Consider the following 19001-nt stretch of genomic DNA (forward strand, 5'->3'; position numbering starts at 1 on the left):
GAGTGAGGACCGCGAGGTGCCGCTGCGCTGCCCGCGAACGGCCACCAGCGCCTCGGCTCGGTGGCACGGAGCTGGGACCCGCAGCGTCCTGATGGGCGTCCACGCAGGAACTTGGCAAGTTAGCCAGCTCTCCTGCTTCCGGACTCTGCCTTCCCAGGCTCTAAACTCGCGCCGTGCCTGAAGGGGCCCGTCAATCTTCGACCCTGCTTCTGACTCCAGTCTCTGCTGCAAGCGCGTAAAGAACCGCGCACCCTCGCAGACCGCTGGACGCCGGACAGTCGCCCGTGGCAAGCAGCAAAAGAAGGAACCGGGGCTACGGGACACGTGCCGCCCGCTGGTCTAACCTCGGCGGCCGCGACCCAGGCGCGCACGCATTGCGCCTGCTGGTGTTTATTAGACACACAGGCGTGCTCGCAAGTCCACAGCCCGGCTGATGCTCACAGCTCACACCCCCACGAATGTCCTCACTGCCAGTGGCCCGGAAAGCCCAAAGGAATGATCCTCAAATACCCGAGCTCTTCCTGCTCCCCACCCCCGCTCCCGGCGTTCTTCCAAGTGACAGATTCGCCTAATTGAACGGTTGTGGGTCATCTTCTGTAACCGTTGGACGACACATCTCCACGCTTCAGTTCTTCATGTTTTAAACACATATTTAACGGATGGCTGCAGAGCCAGCTGGGAAACACGCGGGTTGAAAAATAAAGCCCCAGAAGGCATGAGACTGGGGCAAAGGGGAGAGTCTGCTGGGTTTCCTGGTGTAGATGGGGCTGGAAGGCTTATCCAGGAAGTGAGAGCAATAACGCCGGTTTCTTTTCTGTGTTTGTTTATTTTGTAACTTTGCTACTTGAAGGCGAATTGCTTGCTAAATTTGCCTGGTTTTTAAAAGCCCTGCATACAAATTAAAAGTTCCCAAACAACGGAGGTAACGTGAGGACAGTAACAGTCCCTGAGAGGGAGAAATGGGACCCGTTTGTGTGTCTGCAGTATAAAGGGCTAGGATCCAGAAACCGGAGAAGCAAACAAATAGGGAAAATCTTAGAGGTCAGGGAGATGTCAGCTGCCTCTGTTATAAAGGAACCGCCAACTCTCCCATCTGCAGTCCAGGCAAGGCTGAGCGGCAAACTGGTCAGCATTTTTCCCCTGGTAGGCTTGCTGCCCGATTTTCCCATCTTTAAAATGGGTGGGGGCATTAGCACCACGGATCCACCTCAGCTGGTCGCTTCTCTAGACCGGGTTTAATTCTTCGTGGTCAAGGTGTTCCGGGTTTGAGAGCCAGGCAGCGATTGGTAAATGCTGCAGCGAGTGGTCAGATCTCGCCCTCTGGCCTGCGGGTGTGGAGGTCTTTACCCAAGCTTGCGCCTTTTTTTGGGCAGATAAACCAGCCTGGCTCCCCTACCCCAGGGCGTGCTGACCACCTTAAAGATGGTGCAAAAAATACCCTCATCTAGTTCCCATGCTGTGAGGGGGTGCTTAACCCTGAGTTCGACTCTCGCCTTGTGTTGTTAGCATGGTTACTGCGCGGAAATACGGCTTCCCTGTGTCTATACCATAGTCAACTTTATAAAGAGTTGGGATTTCCTTCCAAACAGCATTCTGGAGTCAGTCCCCTCCTTCCGTGCCGGCTTGCTCCCTGGCGAGGCCCTTGCCCCCAGGTGGGGGCGCTACCGGCCGCCGGCCAAGCTGCGGCAGCCACCACCTCCCAGAAGCGCGCTTAGAGTACGAAGAAAGTAGGAGCTTTGTGTCTGGTTTATCCGGTACATTTGGGGTTCAAAATGTGCACGTGCTGCTGAAACCCACGAGATGGGAACAGGTGGCAAGAACGCAGAGAGAGAGTGAAGCAAAGCAAAGGAGGACACTCCAGCCCCAGCTCCTGGGTCGCCTGGGTTGTCCTTACGGATCCCCAAGATCCGAACGCCATGGGTATCCGGTTAGTAAGTGTGCAGAGCCCCCAGCCCATCCCCTAGCCTGACGACAGGACCGTATTTTCCTGGACATTTGACAATATTCCCTCGCTCCCAACCGCGTTCGGCCCTCTGCACTTCCCCCGAGAGCCTGCCCTCCTCCTCCCCTTTGCCTCTCACACGCCCTCTCGGGGTCCTTCCTCCAGTCCCTCCCTAAGAATCTCCCGGCCGCCGGCGCCCATTGGCTGGGCGCTGGGAGGAGGCGTGTGCCGGGTCCGGCGAGTTTCATTGAGCGGAATCAGCCCGGATGACATCAGCTTCCCAGCCCCCCGGGCCGGCCCAGCTCATTGGCGCGGCGGCCCCTCCAGGACCCGCACATTGTTCCCCGCCCCCGCTTCGGCCACCGCCGCGGTCGCCGCCACCACCGGGCTATAAAAACCCGCCGAACCCGGAAAGGTGCGGATGCTGATCATAGACCAAGGCGACATCGGCGCCCGGGCCGGGTTCTCTGTTGCGGCTTTGGGGAACCAGCTTCTGTAATTGCATCCACAGTAAGTGCCCCCACCCCCACCCCCCAGCGACTCTGGGCTACATCCCGGGGACAGACACCCCTCACTTCGGCAGTGATCGGGAAGCTCCGTTAGAGGGGACCCGGATCCCGTTCCTGCCAGCCAGTTCTCCTGAGCGGCTTCGCTGCCCCGACCCTCCCCATACTCGCCGCAGCATCCCCTTCGCCCCAAAGCGAGAAATCAGGGCCAGCGACACTTGCTTCCTCTGCTCAAGTCCTTAGTCAGCTGGCGAGCCCCGCTCGGGTCCCCGACACAGCGCGTGGAATCCGAACCCCGCGCGGGCGCTGAGTGCCGGTCTCCGTGCGTGTGTTTGCTGCGCGGTGCTGATGGAGATAAAGTGGATGCGTTTGAGGAACCAAATACATAGTTCTCTTTTTTAGCCCACCCTTCCCAAGAAAAGCCCTCACTTGCCATTCGTTTATTCCAGCCCTGGAGATCCAGACTCCCCATTCCTAATAGAAGGCACAAAGCCTCTAAAATGCCACCCTCACAGAGAAGCATCCGATTCTCCCGGGATTAACAACCTGTGGATGAGAGCGGAGGGGAGGCGGCAGGGAGGGAAAGAGAGAGGTTACTTAAAAGTACCTGCATGGCTCAGGAAGGAAGAGAGATGGACCCGGAGAGACTGGCCACCTGCGCCTGCATCCCGCGCTGTGATGCAGGCGGGAATAGCGTTTCTTTCTTACTGACCTAGTGCCTCTCCATCTCAGTCTCGATTTCCGTCTCTCTGTCTCTCTCGCTTTTCTTCTCTTCGCCGTAGGCGTCCGTGGAAGCTCTGAGTGCCCAGGGAGGAAGGACCGCGTGAGAGCTGCGCCTATCCCTCGGGGCCATGGACTCGGACGCCAGCCTGGTGTCTAGCCGCCCGTCGTCGCCAGACCCCGATGACCTTTTTCTGCCAGCCCGGAGCAAGGGCAGCGGGGGCAGCGGCTTCACGGGGGGCACCGTGTCCTCGTCCACACCGAGCGACTGCCCGCCAGAGTTGAGCACCGAGCTGCGCGGCGCCATGGGAGCAGCGGGCGGGCACCCGGGGGACAAACTGGGCGGTGGCGGCTTCAAGTCGTCTTCGTCCAGCACCTCGTCGTCCACGTCGTCAGCGGCTGCGTCGTCCACCAAGAAGGACAAGAAACAGATGACTGAACCCGAGCTGCAGCAGCTACGCCTCAAGATCAACAGCCGCGAGCGAAAGCGGATGCACGACCTCAACATCGCCATGGACGGGCTGCGCGAGGTCATGCCCTATGCGCACGGCCCGTCCGTGCGCAAGCTCTCCAAAATCGCCACGCTGCTGCTGGCGCGCAACTACATCCTCATGCTCACCAACTCGCTGGAGGAGATGAAGCGACTGGTGAGCGAGATCTACGGCGGCCACCACGCCGGCTTCCACCCATCGGCCTGCGGCGGCCTGGCGCACTCGGCGCCCCTGCCCGCGGCCACCGCGCACCCCGCGGCCGCCGCGCACGCAGCGCACCACCCGGCCGTGCACCACCCCATCTTGCCTCCGGCCGCGGCCGCCGCCGCTGCAGCTGCGGCCGCCGCTGCGGTGTCCAGCGCCTCCCTGCCCGGCTCCGGGTTGTCATCAGTCGGCTCGATTCGGCCCCCTCACGGCCTGCTCAAGTCTCCATCGGCGGCATCAGCAGCCCCGCTGGGGGGCGGGGGCGGCAGCAGCGGGGGCAGTGGAGGCTTCCAGCACTGGGGCGGCATGCCTTGCCCCTGCAGCATGTGCCAGGTGCCACCGCCGCACCACCACGTGTCGGCCATGGGCGCCGGCAGCCTGCCGCGCCTCACCTCCGACGCCAAGTGAGCTGGCCGCTGCAGGCGCGTTCTGGCGAGCGGGGTGGGGCGGGGGCCCGGAGGCTTCGGGGAAGCAAGGACTGGCCGGCTCTGGGTCCTGGGAGCTCAGTTCCTAAGAGGAGCGCAGCACCGTGGGCTGGGGGGTGGGGACAATGGCGAGGACTCCAGCACCCAGGAACCGAAGCAGTGGAGGCGCGCATCGAACGGTGGGGGAGTGAGAGGGGCATTTGCTCTGGGACCGGGTTCAACCCTCTCTGGCTTTAAACCGCGCCGCTCCGGTAAACACCGTTTTATAAGAAAGCACCGCTACCTGCACCCCTTCCTCCAACTCCCCCCACCCCTATGCCCCCGCAAAAAAAAGAGGTAATTCTAAAAACTGTGGTTTTCCTGCGAACTTGGCCGCCTTCGGCCCTGGGCAGCACTTCGTTATACCGGGGAGGAGGTGAGAGAGGAGAGCGCTGGGGACTTTCTCTCCCTTCTCTTTTCTTGGCGGGTCGGAGAATCTTGGGAGCCGAGCCGCACCCCAGAAGCGGCTAGTCCGGCTTCACCCTCAAGGGAGGTCCCTGGCCCAGGGCCAGGAGCCTCGAGTTAGTTTAGAAGCTGGTGTTTGGTACCAGAAGCACTTACGATCGAGTCCCATCTCCATATCTGGATAAACCCACAACTTTTTGAGAACTGTTGCCATTCCTCCTTGTGGCTCCTATTGGTTTGGGGGTTGTGGTTTTCTAATAAATCTATCGGTGTTCCTTTTTCAACAGTACCAGCAAGCTTTATAGATGGTCGGTCAGAATAGAACCACTTGTGAATTGGAATAACCTGAAACTGTTGACTTTGGGTGCCGATGTTTTTCTAGTTTCTTTAAAATAGACTCTCCCTTCCCCTCCCTATTCTTTCTATCTCTGAGCACAAAGTGATTTGGCTTCTTAGCTGATTGGGGGCAGTCATTTTGGTACCTGAGGGTTGGACAGAACTCAAAGGATGTTGCTGTGAAGATGGTTTGGGTTATTTGGGAGTTGTGTTGGCTTTTTAATGTTTTTCCTTTCTTGAATGTGTAAATATCATATCAATAATGAGGTAAGTGTGCGCTGCTAAGCTGTTTGCTCACGTGACTGCCAGCCCCACCGGAGTCTAAGCTGGGTTTCCTTTCTATCAGTTTCTTTTTGCCAGTTTAACACAAATGACAAACTCCTCCGTGTGCATCCTGCCCCCGTGCAAACCGCCTGGGCGCTACCAGTGTTGCGATATGGGCTTCACAGCATCTGCCACGTAACATTCCTCCTCTGATCACTGCCCCTTGCAGAGAGTGTATCATCTGTTTTATTTTTGTAAAAAGAAAAAAAAAGTGCTAAATAATATTTATTACTTGTTTGGTTGCAAAAATGAAATAAATGATCGAGTGGTGAGATTTTAAATAAAATGTAAAGTCAGGTGTTTTCCAGCCTTGTGGGTGAGAGGAGGTGCAGCGCTCCATCCATTGGGGCGGGTTTTGGGGACCGTTCTGCTGGTTTCATCCTGGAGAAAAAGAGGTCACTCTTTTTCTCTCCCCCTGACAAACATACATTCTCTTTAAAACACCTTCAGAGCACATCCTCCAGGTGCTTCTCACAACTCACTTGTTATTTTTATTTTCTGACGCCTTATCCGAAACTCCTTTTTCCTTCCCTCGAGGATTATGTTAATTGAAAGTGAAATTTTTCCTCTGTGTGCACAGAATTTGGGGCCTCCAGGGTGAGACCCTTGCCTTTGGTCTCGGGTCCCCGGCGGCGCTGAAGGCCCCCTGCGCTGCTGCGATTTCACTTTCTCTCTTCTCTGAGACGGTCGCCCAGCCACATCCAGCTCCTGGGCTGCTCTAGGCTTCTACTGCGGACTAGTCTCGCGGGGGGGCCCGGACGTGCAGCGTCCCAGTGTTCCCAGCAGAACGCTGCGGAAGCTTTTGGCGAAGGATCCACTAACCCTTCGTTCCCTTCCCCGCCATAAGCACCACCCTCCCCCTAGCGCCCACCCCGGCCTTGAACGGCAAAATGTCAGGTGCCCGGGAACAGCCCTGGAGCAGCAAGATTGTCCCGAGCCCCGCTTTGACCCCTAGCTCTTCCCCCAGCCACCTCTGTTCGCTGCCCGCTACTGAGTTCCTCGCAATCCTACACTGCCATGCAAATTTAGGATGCGGCTCTTCAGAGAGAGTCTGGGTAAAAATTAAAAAGCTTCGGCCTTTCCCGATCAAGGCGGAGGACAGACCATTTTGCAATCTTTCAGCGCCCCGGCTAATAGAAGAATGCGCGTCCTTGAAAGCCACGAATTGCCGACGCTGTGGACCAGGTCCCCGGCCCCCGGGCCCTCTCGCCGACGACGTTTACGGGGGCCACCGGCGGAAGGCCCTTGCGCCTAGGGCACCTGGAGCGGAGAAGCTTTCCCAGGTTGGAACCCCTTTCCTTGAGGTCGTCTCAGAGCCAGGCCCACGAGGACTCCTCTCGCCCAAGAGTGAGAGTGGCTCCATCCCCTGGCTCCGGGACAGGTGCTTCCGGGTCATCCAGCGGGTGCCGTCGGGCTGCAGGGCTAAACAGCCGGCGCCCGGGGATCGGGCTCTGTAGGCCGGGGACCGGCTTCGGCTTCTTACTGAAGGCTGTGAGAGGCCGAGGTTCCGCGGACGGAACAGGGAACAAGAGCCTAAGCCGCTCCGCGCGAATCCAAGAAAAGGATAGAGCAGGATCAAGTAGCTTTTATTTCAAAATCCCATTTGAAACGAAATTTCTTAAGAATTCAAAACTGGATCCTGTTCCAGCCTGCAGACACAGAGCACCCCGCGAGGTTCAGGGGCGGTGAGTGCGTGTTGGGGCGGTTGCCGCTCCATTGCAGTCCCGACTTCCTTCACCCACCACCTCCAGGCTTGGCGTGTGCAGGCGCCGGCTCCCGGCTTGCCCCCTGTATGCATAGAGGGGCAGTTGCTGAAAGGAAATAAATCGTTTTTCCCCCAACCCCCATGCCCAAGCTCTCGGCCCTCGTCCAGCCGCCAGTCAGGCTAGACCTGGGCCTCCAAAGACAGACGGCCTGGATCCAGCCAGGCTCCGGGCCCTCCCCGGAGCCACCCGCTTAGACCTTGCGCCGAGCCAGGGATCTGGGCCACCACGTGTGAGAGCGGAATATCCTCCGTCGCCAAGGAGGCGCACGGGAGCGCGCCCAGACGCCTGGGGCAGGTGGCTCCTTGCAGAGAGTCGTCCTAGATTGGCCAGGGTGGGGTGAGCGGTGCCTGGGTGGGCGGCTCAGGCCATGGTTGAGCTTCGGAAGTAGAACAGGGGGAAAAGGGAAAAGATGCTAGGCCACCGCACCGACTTTCAAGGACACCCCCCCCCCACCTCTGAGAGAGGGGGTGGGAGAAGGCAGAGCTAAACACAGTCCTGGAGCCACTGGGTTTGCAGAACGCCCAACACTGGCTGGATGGGTCCTCTTCCTGGAAGCATTAGTCCAGATGTGTCTCCTGTGTTGGTCCACCACTCAGCTTCCCCACCCCCATGCGGCCTCTCCAATTTTCGGCTCTCAGCCCAGGGGCAAAGAGACTTCTGTCACCAGCCTCCAAGGTCTTGAGATTCTCCTCAACCTCCAACCCCCGCCCCCCCGCAAAAAAAACTGGCTTCCTCCATGGCCTCTGTCTGCCCTGCACTCCATTACTGGGCAGGGGATGCAAGAAATGCTGATTCCCTGGGTTCTGTGTTGGAGGGCACACCGGAACACCTAGGACGCTGTCCTGCGATGTCAGAACCCAGGAATTGGAACTCCCTGGAACAGGCAGTGAACCAAGGGGCCATGCAAACCCTCACAGCAAAGTGCATCTCAGTTGAGGGATGTGCTCCTGAGACCTGAGGTGTCACATTCCCAGCGATGATGGCTGGAGGAAGAGCTGAATATTAGGGACAAGCATGGTGATCTAGGGCCGGGGCAGCCCAGCTCGAAAGACTTGTCCTTCTCCTTCCCAGAATGAAACCAGGGGAAAGCCTGGGGCTGGGAGACTGGACTTTCCAGCCCCACTCATCACTCTCAGTGCTGAAGAGCTGTCTACATGCCTCCCTTTAGGGCAGAACCCACCTGGCCATCTGCCTAAACTACTCTTAAGTAGGAGTTTCCATTGTGACTCAGTGGTAACAAACCCCACTAGTATCCATAAGGACATGAGTTCTATCCCTGGCCCCACTTAGCGGGTTAAGGATTCAGCATTGCCGTGAGCTGTGGTTTATGTCACAGATGCAGTTCAGATCCCACATAGCTGTGGCTGTGGTGTAGACTGGCAGCTGTAGCTCTGATTCGACCCCTAGCCTGGGAACTTCCATACGCCGAGGGTGCAGCCCTAAAGAGACAAAAAACAAAACAAAACAAAACAAAACCCCTACTATGAAGTAAACACCTTGTGCCCCCTAGAAGTTAATCTACAGCAAAAGATTCTCCCTCTACAAGCCTTCCCCCCCACACACACCACAGCCACAGCAACTTGGGATCTGAGCCAAGTCTGGAACCTACACCACTGAATGAGGCCAGGGATCAGACGCTTGTCCTCATGGATACTAGTCAGGTTCATAACTGCTGAGTCACGACAGGAACTCCATCTTCTTCTTTTGGGCAGCACTTGAGGCCCATGAAACCTCCCCAGCCAGATATCAGATCCGAGCCACAGCTGTGACCTACACCACAGCTGCAGTAATGCTGGATCCTTTTACCTGCTGTGCCTTGCTGGGGATCAAATCCGCATGCCACAGCAGGAACTCCTCCACCTCTTATTTTAAAGTCCCTCTTTCAGTACAGACTTTGGGTCCAACCTGGGTCTCCGCACAAGTGCCTCACAGTACCAGTAAGGACTATGGGGGTCTTTGACAGAGGGCTTACACCAGACATCTTATGGGTGACAAGCCCCTCTGTTATTGCCTCTGCAAACCTCGAAGGGAGGCCAGACTCCATCAAGTCTGGAGGGTCTCAGGGTAAGGGGTTGCTGCCCTGAGTCCTACCTGGCTGGGGAGGGGCACCTGAGAACAGCCTGGGTCTGCATGCCATGCCTTGGTTCCAAAGCTGCAGATAGTCATAGGCTAGACCCCTGGAGCTAAGCCTTCCACTCCCTGTCAGAGTAAAGGGCCAGTCTAGGCAGCGCAGAGATGGGCATCGCCTCACAGCCCTGCTTCCCATCTCTCTCTTACCTGTTATTGCTAGAGGGCCACAACCCTGTGTGGCTGGGGTTAATGGGAGGAGGAGATGCTGCAGAGAAGAAGAGATACAGCAGATCAGGGAGCAAGAGGGCAGCAGGAGGCTGCACCTCAAGGGAGTTCAGGATGCTAATAATAGGCAGAGGAGGCTTCAACATTCAATGAAGACTTGTCAGTATAGGGCATGGCTCTGAGAGCTTTGTGTGTTCTTTTAATTCATTCAATTCTCACGGTAACCCTTTGAGGATGGTGCTGATAATTTCATGTTACAGGTGAAGAAACTGAGGCACAGAGAGGGTAAGTGGATTGCTGAGGGTAAGACAGTAAATGCAGGCAGCAAAGTTGCAATCCAGGAGGCTGGCTCCTGAGCCCACCAGGAGGAAAGCACCCATACCCAGGTTCCCTGAGCGCCCCCGCCCTGACAGTTCCCAGGTTCTTTATGGCTCAGCCCCAGTCTCAGGAATCCTCAGAGCTCCCCCACCCCCACCCGCTCCCCAGACCCCAGCCCTCTTAGGTGCTGCTCCTACAGCGTCTGGACCCCATCGGCCCGATGCCCGCATCTGGGCAGCGCGCGGTGCCAAAAGGCTTTAACAATTATGGGGTGGCCGCGCAGTGAGGGCGCACGGAGCAGGGCCGCAGCGGGTGAGCCCTAGGCGGCCCGAAATGAGGCGGCCGGCGCTCCCCAAGAGGGACTGTCCTGGCGGGACAGCTGCCGCCCCACCAGCCCGCTGGCCGCATCCCCTGCCGGCTTGCGCGCAGTCCACGCCGCGTGCAGCAACTCGGAAAGGAGTCGCAAAGCCCAAATGCCTGCAGGGGCCAGGCGGACACTTGAGGGCGTGGGGTGGTTGTGGGACATCCGAGGAGGTGCCTGTGGGGGGCGCGAGCTGAGAGTGCCCGCTGTCCTCCCCCGGGGACTTTGGGTCCCACCTTACAACACGCCAGGCCTACAGACAAGGGGAAAGGGGGTAAACTGGCCCGTGGGTTTCCAGTTTGCAACCCCTGAAAGTGGCGCGGCTGACCTGCACGGCCCAGCAGGAAGCTAACTTTGGAGTCCTTGGGCCACCATGTCGCCGCTCTCCGGAACAGACTTGCTCCTGCCACGCAGTGCGCTGCGTGTCACGGGCGCCCCGACCCCTTGTTTCTTGGATGCAGAGCCGGCAGAACGGGTCGCAGAGGACTGGGGATGAGCACAGCACCCCATACCCAGCCCTCTCCCCACCCCCACACCTCGTCTGGCTGTCCTGCCCCCAAGTGCCGCAGCATGGTCGATGGCTTTCCTTTGGGCATCTTTCAGTTGGCAGAGGCTCCATAGCCTTGGAGACCACTAGCTGTAGCAGGCGTTGGGAGTCCCCAGAGACGGAGAGACACAGAATCAGCCTAAATTCATTTGGAGGCCAAACAGCAACCCAAGGGAATGCCTGACCTGGGGGCCCTTGAATCCCGGTCCATACAGCCAAGTCCAAGCTCATGCATAAGGACACACCTGGGAGCTCACACTCACTGGTCCACACACACGAGTGAGCCTGGAATCTTGAAGCATTGGCCTTGGTAGCGAACCCTTGGGACCTGCTGAGCCCTGGGGCCCTGGTGAGCCAGCAGTCGTCAGTGGAGGACAGATCTGTTTACCTTCGCCTTCCGTGGCTCATGGGAAAGCTAGGAACCTTCTAGGCCTTGTAGGCCTGGACCCACTGCTACCTTCTATCTGCCTGCCATCCTCCCAGACAAACCTGCTCTCTGAGCCCTTGGCTTTCCAGGCTCAAGTCTTGGATTCCCCGCAAGAGCCAGTGGGGGGAGTTCCCACTGTGCCTCAGCAGGTAAAGAACAGGACTAGGATCCTATTCTGAGCATTCGTAAGGATGTGCTTTCGTTCGATTCCCGGCCTTGCTCAGTGGGTTAAGGATCCAGCATTGCTATGAGCTTCGGCACAGGTTGCAAATGGGGTTCAGATCCTATGTGGCTGTGGCTGTGGCATAGTCTGGCAGCTGCAGCTCCAATTGGACCCCTAGCCTGGAAACTTCTGTATAACTCAGGTGCAAGCCCTAAAAAAAGGGGGGAAGGGAGTGGGGAAACAGGACCAGGAGCAATATGCTTCCTTTTCATCTACAAATCTTCCTGGCAGTGGAAGCCTGTCTTGCAGAGCGGGGCTGGAGTGGCCTCTCAGAAGCCCTAGGGGCTCTTTCTGGCCTCAGGTTTTTGTTTTTTGTTTTTAATGATTTATATATTTTTTCATCATAGCTGGTTTACAGTGTTCTGTCAGTTTTTGACTGTACAGTAAGATGTGGCCTCAGTTTCCTGACCTGTAGAATGGAGCCAGGTTGGGTGATCACCAAAACCCCATGGGAGGACCAGGCGAGGCCCTGGGTACCTGAGTTCTCTGGATTCCTGGTCCACCTCTGGGCAGAGGTTCTGGGAACCCCTTGGCCAGCATGGAGGATGTGACAGGTCAGAACAATTCTCCCAGTGTGTGTGCACCAGTGGAATTCATGGCATCCATTGAATTGGGAGTGTAGACAGTTCTAGAAATGACTGCTCTTGACTCCGCCAAGGTAGAAAGTGGTTTAGATGCCTCCATATCTAGAGGTGCCAGCTTAATGTAAAATGGATGGATAGAGAATGGAGGACTTGGGAAGGAAGAAGTTTCCAGAGTGTGGGGAAGGGCATTTGGATTCTATCCAGGGCAGCTGCATTCAGATCACAACACACACACACACACACACACACACACACACACACACACACACACACTGCAGTGGGCCAGATTATTAGACTTCCATGCCTCTTCTTAAGTCAATAGATTAGTTAATAATAGTACCTGACAATTGTGTAACTGCCAGGATTAAATGAAATGGCCTAAGATGAAATGAATGGCCTCCCGCCTGGTCCTAGCCATGAATGGATGCCCTGGGCCCAGGGTTCTGGCCAAGGTAGAGCTGTTAGACCTTCAATCTCAAGCCTGGGCCCCCAGGAAGCAGCCACCAACATGTAGGTCACATGGGGAGAGGGGGCGATCAAGCACCATGAAGACCGTGATTGCTGCCTTGGCTGGCCTCCACCAGCTGCGTGACCTGGAACAAAAGATATGGGCTTTCTGAGCCTTAGCTTCCCTACCTGTAAAATGGGCCTGATCTGGTCCCATTTCCACAGGGCATCAGGTTTGAAAGGGAGAACTGGGCTCTGGGCCCAATGAGGCTGGAGAGTCTACCTGGCTGAGGGAGTGTCATCTCATTGCACCTTCTGGGACGTTCGACTAGGTAGGGTCCCTGTTACTGTCATGTGACCTGCCCTGCAGCATCTGGAGAGGGTCCTGTATGACCCAGGACCCCAAGAGAGGTCCAGAAATGTCCCTGAGCTCTATATAGGGCTCCTCTCCAATTCCCCAGGGCAGGGCAAAGCCACTGTTCTCACCTTTGCATGGCCGAGGGTGCCTGGTACCTGTCTGGCCCATAGCCCTTGCACTGCATAGTGGAGCAGGGCTCGCACTCTGCTTATACATGAGAATTGAGTCCTCTTAAGGGCAGGAGCCAGGATCAGAGAGGAATGAGCTGAAGGGAAAGTTGCCAGTGAAGCCCAGGCTCCAGCCCCACCATTCTTCCCCCTCCCTCTAGGGGTGAGCCCTCCCTCTCAGCACCAGGCCCACTGGTGCCTCTAGCCGTGCCTCTTGGATGCCCAGTGAGAGGGTATCCCTGGAAGCTGAAGGATTCTTCCCACTCTAGAATTGCAGCTGGGAGCCACAGGCAGAGCGGGGGTGGGGCATCCTGGGAGTGGGGCTGGGAGCGCCCCATCACCCCACTTCTGAAATCGCCCAGCTCTTCAGGTCAAGGTGGCTAAGGAAGACACCAGAGTCCTGTGTGGCTCAGCCCAGACGGGAAGGAAGTGACCCAGTGCTGCCTGGCATTGGCAGAGGCTGCAGCATCGCAGGGAACTCTGAAAGCTGTTAAACCAAATAGGCTTGGGCAGCCACCTCAATCCTGGGGGCTTACTCCGTCTGCCCCTCTCCCTCCCAACATCCCCTCCACCAGTCCCGGGTGGAATGGGGGCTCAGGGCCCACTGACCCAGCTGCAGATCTGCTTGTCATCGCTCCCCCACTTTTGCTGTTTAACCCATCAGCTCCTCTTAGTGACTTCTGCTTGTTTTCATCGAGATGAAATTTCCCTAACATGAAATTAACCACTTTATTATTTTTATTATTTTTCTTTTAGGGCCACACCGGCGGCATATGGAAGTCCCCTGGCTAGCGGTCAAATTGGAGCTGCAGCTGCCGGCCTACACCACAGCCACAGCAACTCGGGGTCCAGCTCCCAGTGGATCAGGCCTTCCTAACAAGTCTGTACCTTTGAGTCTTGGGAGGCCGATTCTTAGGGAGAAGCCTGACTGAAGCGGATGGTGTTTTGAGTTATTCTTTTATTAAATATCCAGCCAGACATCTACCTATGCCTCAGCTCACAGCAACTTGAGATTGAATTGAGCGAGGCTAGGGATGGAACCCGCAACCTCCTAGATACTGAGCCACACTGGGAACTCTGAAATTCACCATTTTAAAATCAGCAATTCAGGAGCATTCACAGTGTTGGACAACCCCCACCTCGCTCTCGTTCCAAAACATTTTAATCACTCAGGGTCCCTGTGCCCATCAAGCAGTTACCCACTCCCTCTCCCTCCAGCGCTTGCTAACCCCTGATCTGCTTTCTGTCTCTGTGGATTTACCTGTACTAGATGTTTCCTATAAATGGACTCATACGCGATGCCACTTCTCTGTCTGTCTGGGTTTTTTTTTCACTTTGCCTAATGGTTTTGGGGTTCGCAGGTCCTGTAGCAGATGTCATTGCTTCATTCCTTTGCAAGGCTGAATAATACTTCATCGTATGTACAAGCTGCATTGTGTTTAGCCATTCATCAGTTCATGGCCTCATTTACCCCTGAGTAACTCCTCAGGTGGTTGGAGGTGAGCTGAGTTAAAAATCTCAGGCTGGAGTTCCCATCGTGGCGCAGTGGTTAATGAATTCAACTAGGAACCATGAGGTTGCAGGTTCGGTCCCTGCCCTTGCTTGGTGGATTGACGATCCAGTGTTGCCGTGAGCTGTGGTGTAGGTTGCAGACGTGGCTCGGATCCCGTGTTGCTGTGGCTCTGGCGTAGGCCAGTGGCTACAGCTCCGATTTGACTCCTAGACTGGGAACCTCCATATGCCGCGGGAGTGGCCCAAGAAATAGCAAAAAGACAAAAAAAAAAAAAAAAAAAAAATCTCAGGCTGGGGTTTCTCACACAAGTTGCTTAAACGTTCTGGGTCTCAATGTGTTCATTTATAAGGTGAGAAGTTTGGCAAGGGCCATTCCAAGTTGCGGTCCTCTGTGACTTTGCAAGACTACGAAGTTCTCTCTGCCACTTGCAGGAAGATGTCTCCATGCCTTTCTTGCCAGCACAACCCTGTGTCAAGGGCCCCATTCAAAGGAACGCCCTGGGGCTCAACGGGCACTCCCAGTGGATCAGGCCTTCCTAACAAGTCTATACCTTTGGGTTTTAGAGAGGCTGATTCCTAGGGAGAAGCCTGACGGAAGTGGGTGCTATGTTGAGTTATGCCTTTATTAAATACCCAGCCAGACGCTTATCAGTTGTGACTTGGGGATGAAATGGCCAGCTTACATGTTGCATTTCCAGGTCCTCATTATGGTTCAGTTGAGAGTCACATTTTTTGAGATGCAAATATTGAACTTGATCATGAGGATTCTGTGTATATCTGGGGAAAGTGGTACAAAGTGGTATCCTGACTCCTAGAGTCTCTATCTTTCTTCTTTTTTTTGCTTTTTAGGGCCTCACACATGGCATATGGAGGTTCCCAGGCCGGGGGTCTAATCCGAGTCACATCTGCAACCTACACCACAGCTCACAGCAACACTGGATCCTTAACCCACTGAGCGAGGCCAGGGATCGAACCCGCAACCTCATGGTTCCTAGTCAGATTTGAAACTCCTTCTATCTTTTACTTAACACACATTTACCACCTGCTACTGTTAACAGGCCTCAAGTCCCACTGAAGATGATTAAACCTAAAAGCCTCTGGCCACATCTCATTGTAATACCCTTCCCCACCTTGACCAGCCTGGGCTGCTCACACCCTACTAGAGACGGAATGTCGCCCATTCCTCACCAGGCCACCATGTAACCTGTTCCCCATGCAGTTAAGGCATCCTGCCCAAGACCCATCAGAAGACACCAGGTCTCCACTCAGGTCCCATTGTGGGGTGAAAAGACTATTGCAGAGTGAGTCAAGCTCTCTTTTTTCAAACCCTCACACAGGTGAGTCCGCTTTCCCTCTCTGAAAATGCACTTTCACTTTAATAAATTTGTAAAACATCCGGAGTTCCCGTTGTGGCTCAGTGGTTAGTGAATCCAACTAGGAACCATGAGGTTGCGGGTTCGATCCCTGCGATCAGTGGGTTAAGAATCTGGGTGTTGCCGTGAGCTGTGGTGTAGGTTGCATATGCAGCTTGGATCCTGTGTTGCAGTGGCTGTGGCGTAGGCCGGCGGCTACAGCTCTGATGAGACCCCTAGCCTGGGAACCTCCATATGCTGTGGGTGTGGCCCTGGAAAAAGAAAAAAAAAATTTGTAAAACATCCATCATTCCAATGCTTTGTTACGGTCAGACAGGGATCAGGAAATTGTGACGGCATCATTACCCCATCTCCTGCTTTGGGCAGATTGGAAATATACATAAACAGGCTTCAGAATTGTGCCTTTTCTTAGCATTTAAAAGCTTTGAGACCTACCCTCATTGGAGGGGGTTTGGTCAACTGATCTTTTCCAATTGGAGTTGGACTTAGCGGAGGGGAGATAGCCTTTAATATAGGGAAGGTATCAATGTCTCTTTGGCATGTGAAATCTCCTAAAATCGAGACACTAATTTCACCTCCTTCCATTTCAATATTCCAACGTCACCCTGGTGCTTTCAATCCTCTTACTCTGTGCCCTTTTCTTTTCCCCAGGCTTTTTTTTTTTTTAATTTATTAATGTTGTTGATCATTGTCTTCCGCAGTGGAACATAAGTTCCAATAGGCCATGATGTTTGTTCATCCTGATCACTGATGTAGAAGAGCACCCAGCACATAGGAAGAGCGCAATAAATAGTAGTTGAATGAACGAACAGAATGATGCATATGGAGGGGTTTTGCCACCAAGCCCTTTCCTAACTAGAGCAGGAAGCGCACAAAGCTTCACTGGACCCCAACACAAGAATACCCAGGCAGGGTCTGATTTTGTGAGAAGGGCATTGTGGAACTCTGCCTTCTTTTAAAAAATCAGCTAAGGAGGTCCCTGGTGGCCTAAGCAATTCAGGACTCAACGTTGTCACTGCTGTGGCTCGGGTCACTGCTGTGGTTCGGGTTTGATCCCTGGTTCAGGCACTTCTGCATGCCAAAAAGATAAAAATAAAATAAAATAAAAAAGTATTTTAAAAAGGCAGCCAAGTCTTTTTTTTTTTTTTTTTTTGGTAAGCTTTTTATTTTTTCTATTATAGTTGCTTTACATTTTTTGGATAAGATTTTGAGTTTTTCTATTACAGTTGATTTACAAAAAGGCAGCCAAATCTTGAAGGCTGGTCTCGTATCTGTCTTGGGATGAGGGGCAAATAAGGGGTTTTTCTGAAATAATTTATTAGTTAGGATCAACACATTTACTAAAGATATAATATCTTATGAACTTACTAAAACTGTAACATTTACCCAACTTACTAAACTGTAACATTCTCCACTTCTTCCTTGAGTCCCTTGGGTTAGTTTTTGAGCATAATTAGGATCCAAACCCTGAGGCCTCAGACTGACCTTAAAATGAAGTGGATGCATAGCAGGACAATTTGTCCTAATTCTTTGGGAGGCAAACTCCTTGGGTTAAAAAGGAGGGGGGGGAAAGGGCACATGTTCAATTTGGTGAATCTTTCCGATGGGGGCATATCTGAAAGAGGAAAAATATTTCCTGGAGGACTAGCAGCTTCCACAAACCATCCACATCAAAGGGTGGGAGTAGGGCTGCAACTTTCCGATTCAGGCAGCCGGCATAAACCTTAACATTACACATCCTCAGGGGAAAAAAAAAAAAAATCCTCAGTGGTTGTATTTATCCCGAATGCAAAAACTGCCCCCTTTGTTGAGGTTGGCTGAACAAACTCGGCCAGGAGAACAATGTCGAGTCTGCTGGCGGGCCATGTGCTAATGTGCTCATGTATTACAGGCTGCAACAGATGGCTGGGCGAACACCCGGGCCTGCGCCTGCCGGGGTCAGGATGCAGCGCCCAAAGCCTGCTTCCCCGTGCTGTCCCCTTATCAGAATGCTGCTTCTCTATGGATCGATGATGGGCGGGGCCCCTCCTGCAATGGGGGGGAGGGGGGCAGGATGGGAGGGCAAAGGTGCAAAGGAATCATTATGAGGGGGAGGGGGAGGGAGAGAGGGAGGTGTTGGTTCATTTGAACCACACTGCAAAATGGGAAAGTATTTCCATACCATTTAAAGTCGGAGAGGAGAAGCACACGCTGCATTGTTCCAAGATGTTAGCATGTGGCTCCTGCTCACATGTTTAATCTTCTCCTCTGCCCAGGACTGGGTGTTTGGGTATAGTTCTAATTTCTCTCCCCTTCCCTCTGAGGAGTCTGTCTTCACCCCTTTTCCCCACATCTCAATGAATCATTAAGGAGAGAGAAGAATCCCCCACCCCAAATGAAAACAAAACCAAACCCAACTTTTTTGCAACTACAAAGAAGAGTCCAGGAGTTCCCGTTGTGCTCAGCAGTATCTTTGAGGACGTGGGGTCAATTCCTGGCCTCGCTCAGTGGGTTAAGGATCTGGTGTTGCTGTGAGTTGTGGTGTAGGTGGCAGATGTGGCTCGGATCCCATGATGCTGTGGCTGTGGTGTAGGCTGGCAGCTATAGCTCCAATTTGACCCCTAGGCTGGGAACATCCATATGCCACGGGTGTGGCCCTAAAAGGACAGAAAAATAAATAAATAAAACACTGTTCAGAGTTTTCCAGGAATGGTTTGAGCACATACCAGGATCTGATTCAGTGTCCAAAAAGAAGAGTTCAAAGAAATTCCTTGGGAAACATGGCTAAGTGTGAGGCATCTGGCCTCCTCTAATGTCCATCCCTATTTCCTCCCAATGAGAAGAACCCCCCTCCCAGAGCTGCCCCCTTCACTCTTCCCACCCCCACCTTGAAGCAAAGGCTTGGGCAGGTTAGGCTGAGCTGCCATCTGGAGACTCACATATTCTGGGACAGGAGACAGGACCCTCCATGGCCATCATCTTTGTCTCTCCACCAGTGGAGCCAGGCTGAGCCATCCAGCAACCCTGCCCACCCTCCCACTCATGTCCCCAGAGCTGGGCACCAGGACTCACCCTGAGCAAAGCCTCCTGCGATACAAGTAGCACAAGGAGGGCGGGATCACTCCAGATCCACACGGGGCAGAGAAGCAACCACAGGCCCAGAAATGGCCACAAAGGACTTTAAACCTCTATCCTCCAAATCCCCCCCCCCCCACAGACAAGCAGGCCTATGCTTGCTATTTAGCCTTTTAG

The 19001-nt window shown here is 54.5% G+C and overlaps 1 protein-coding gene across 1 annotated transcript; it reads left to right on the forward strand.

Annotated features, from left to right (window-relative positions):
• On the forward strand, positions 316-5675 carry OLIG2 (oligodendrocyte transcription factor 2). Its single transcript, XM_003358929.4, has 2 exons — positions 316-2452; positions 3231-5675. Exon 2 carries the CDS (start codon positions 3300-3302, stop codon positions 4269-4271), a length of 972 nt encoding a protein of 323 aa, XP_003358977.2. The 5' UTR covers positions 316-2452; positions 3231-3299; the 3' UTR covers positions 4272-5675.

The sequence above is a fragment of the Sus scrofa genome, chromosome 13 (assembly GCF_000003025.6).
Source record: "Sus scrofa isolate TJ Tabasco breed Duroc chromosome 13, Sscrofa11.1, whole genome shotgun sequence".
Lineage (NCBI taxonomy): Eukaryota > Metazoa > Chordata > Mammalia > Artiodactyla > Suidae > Sus > Sus scrofa.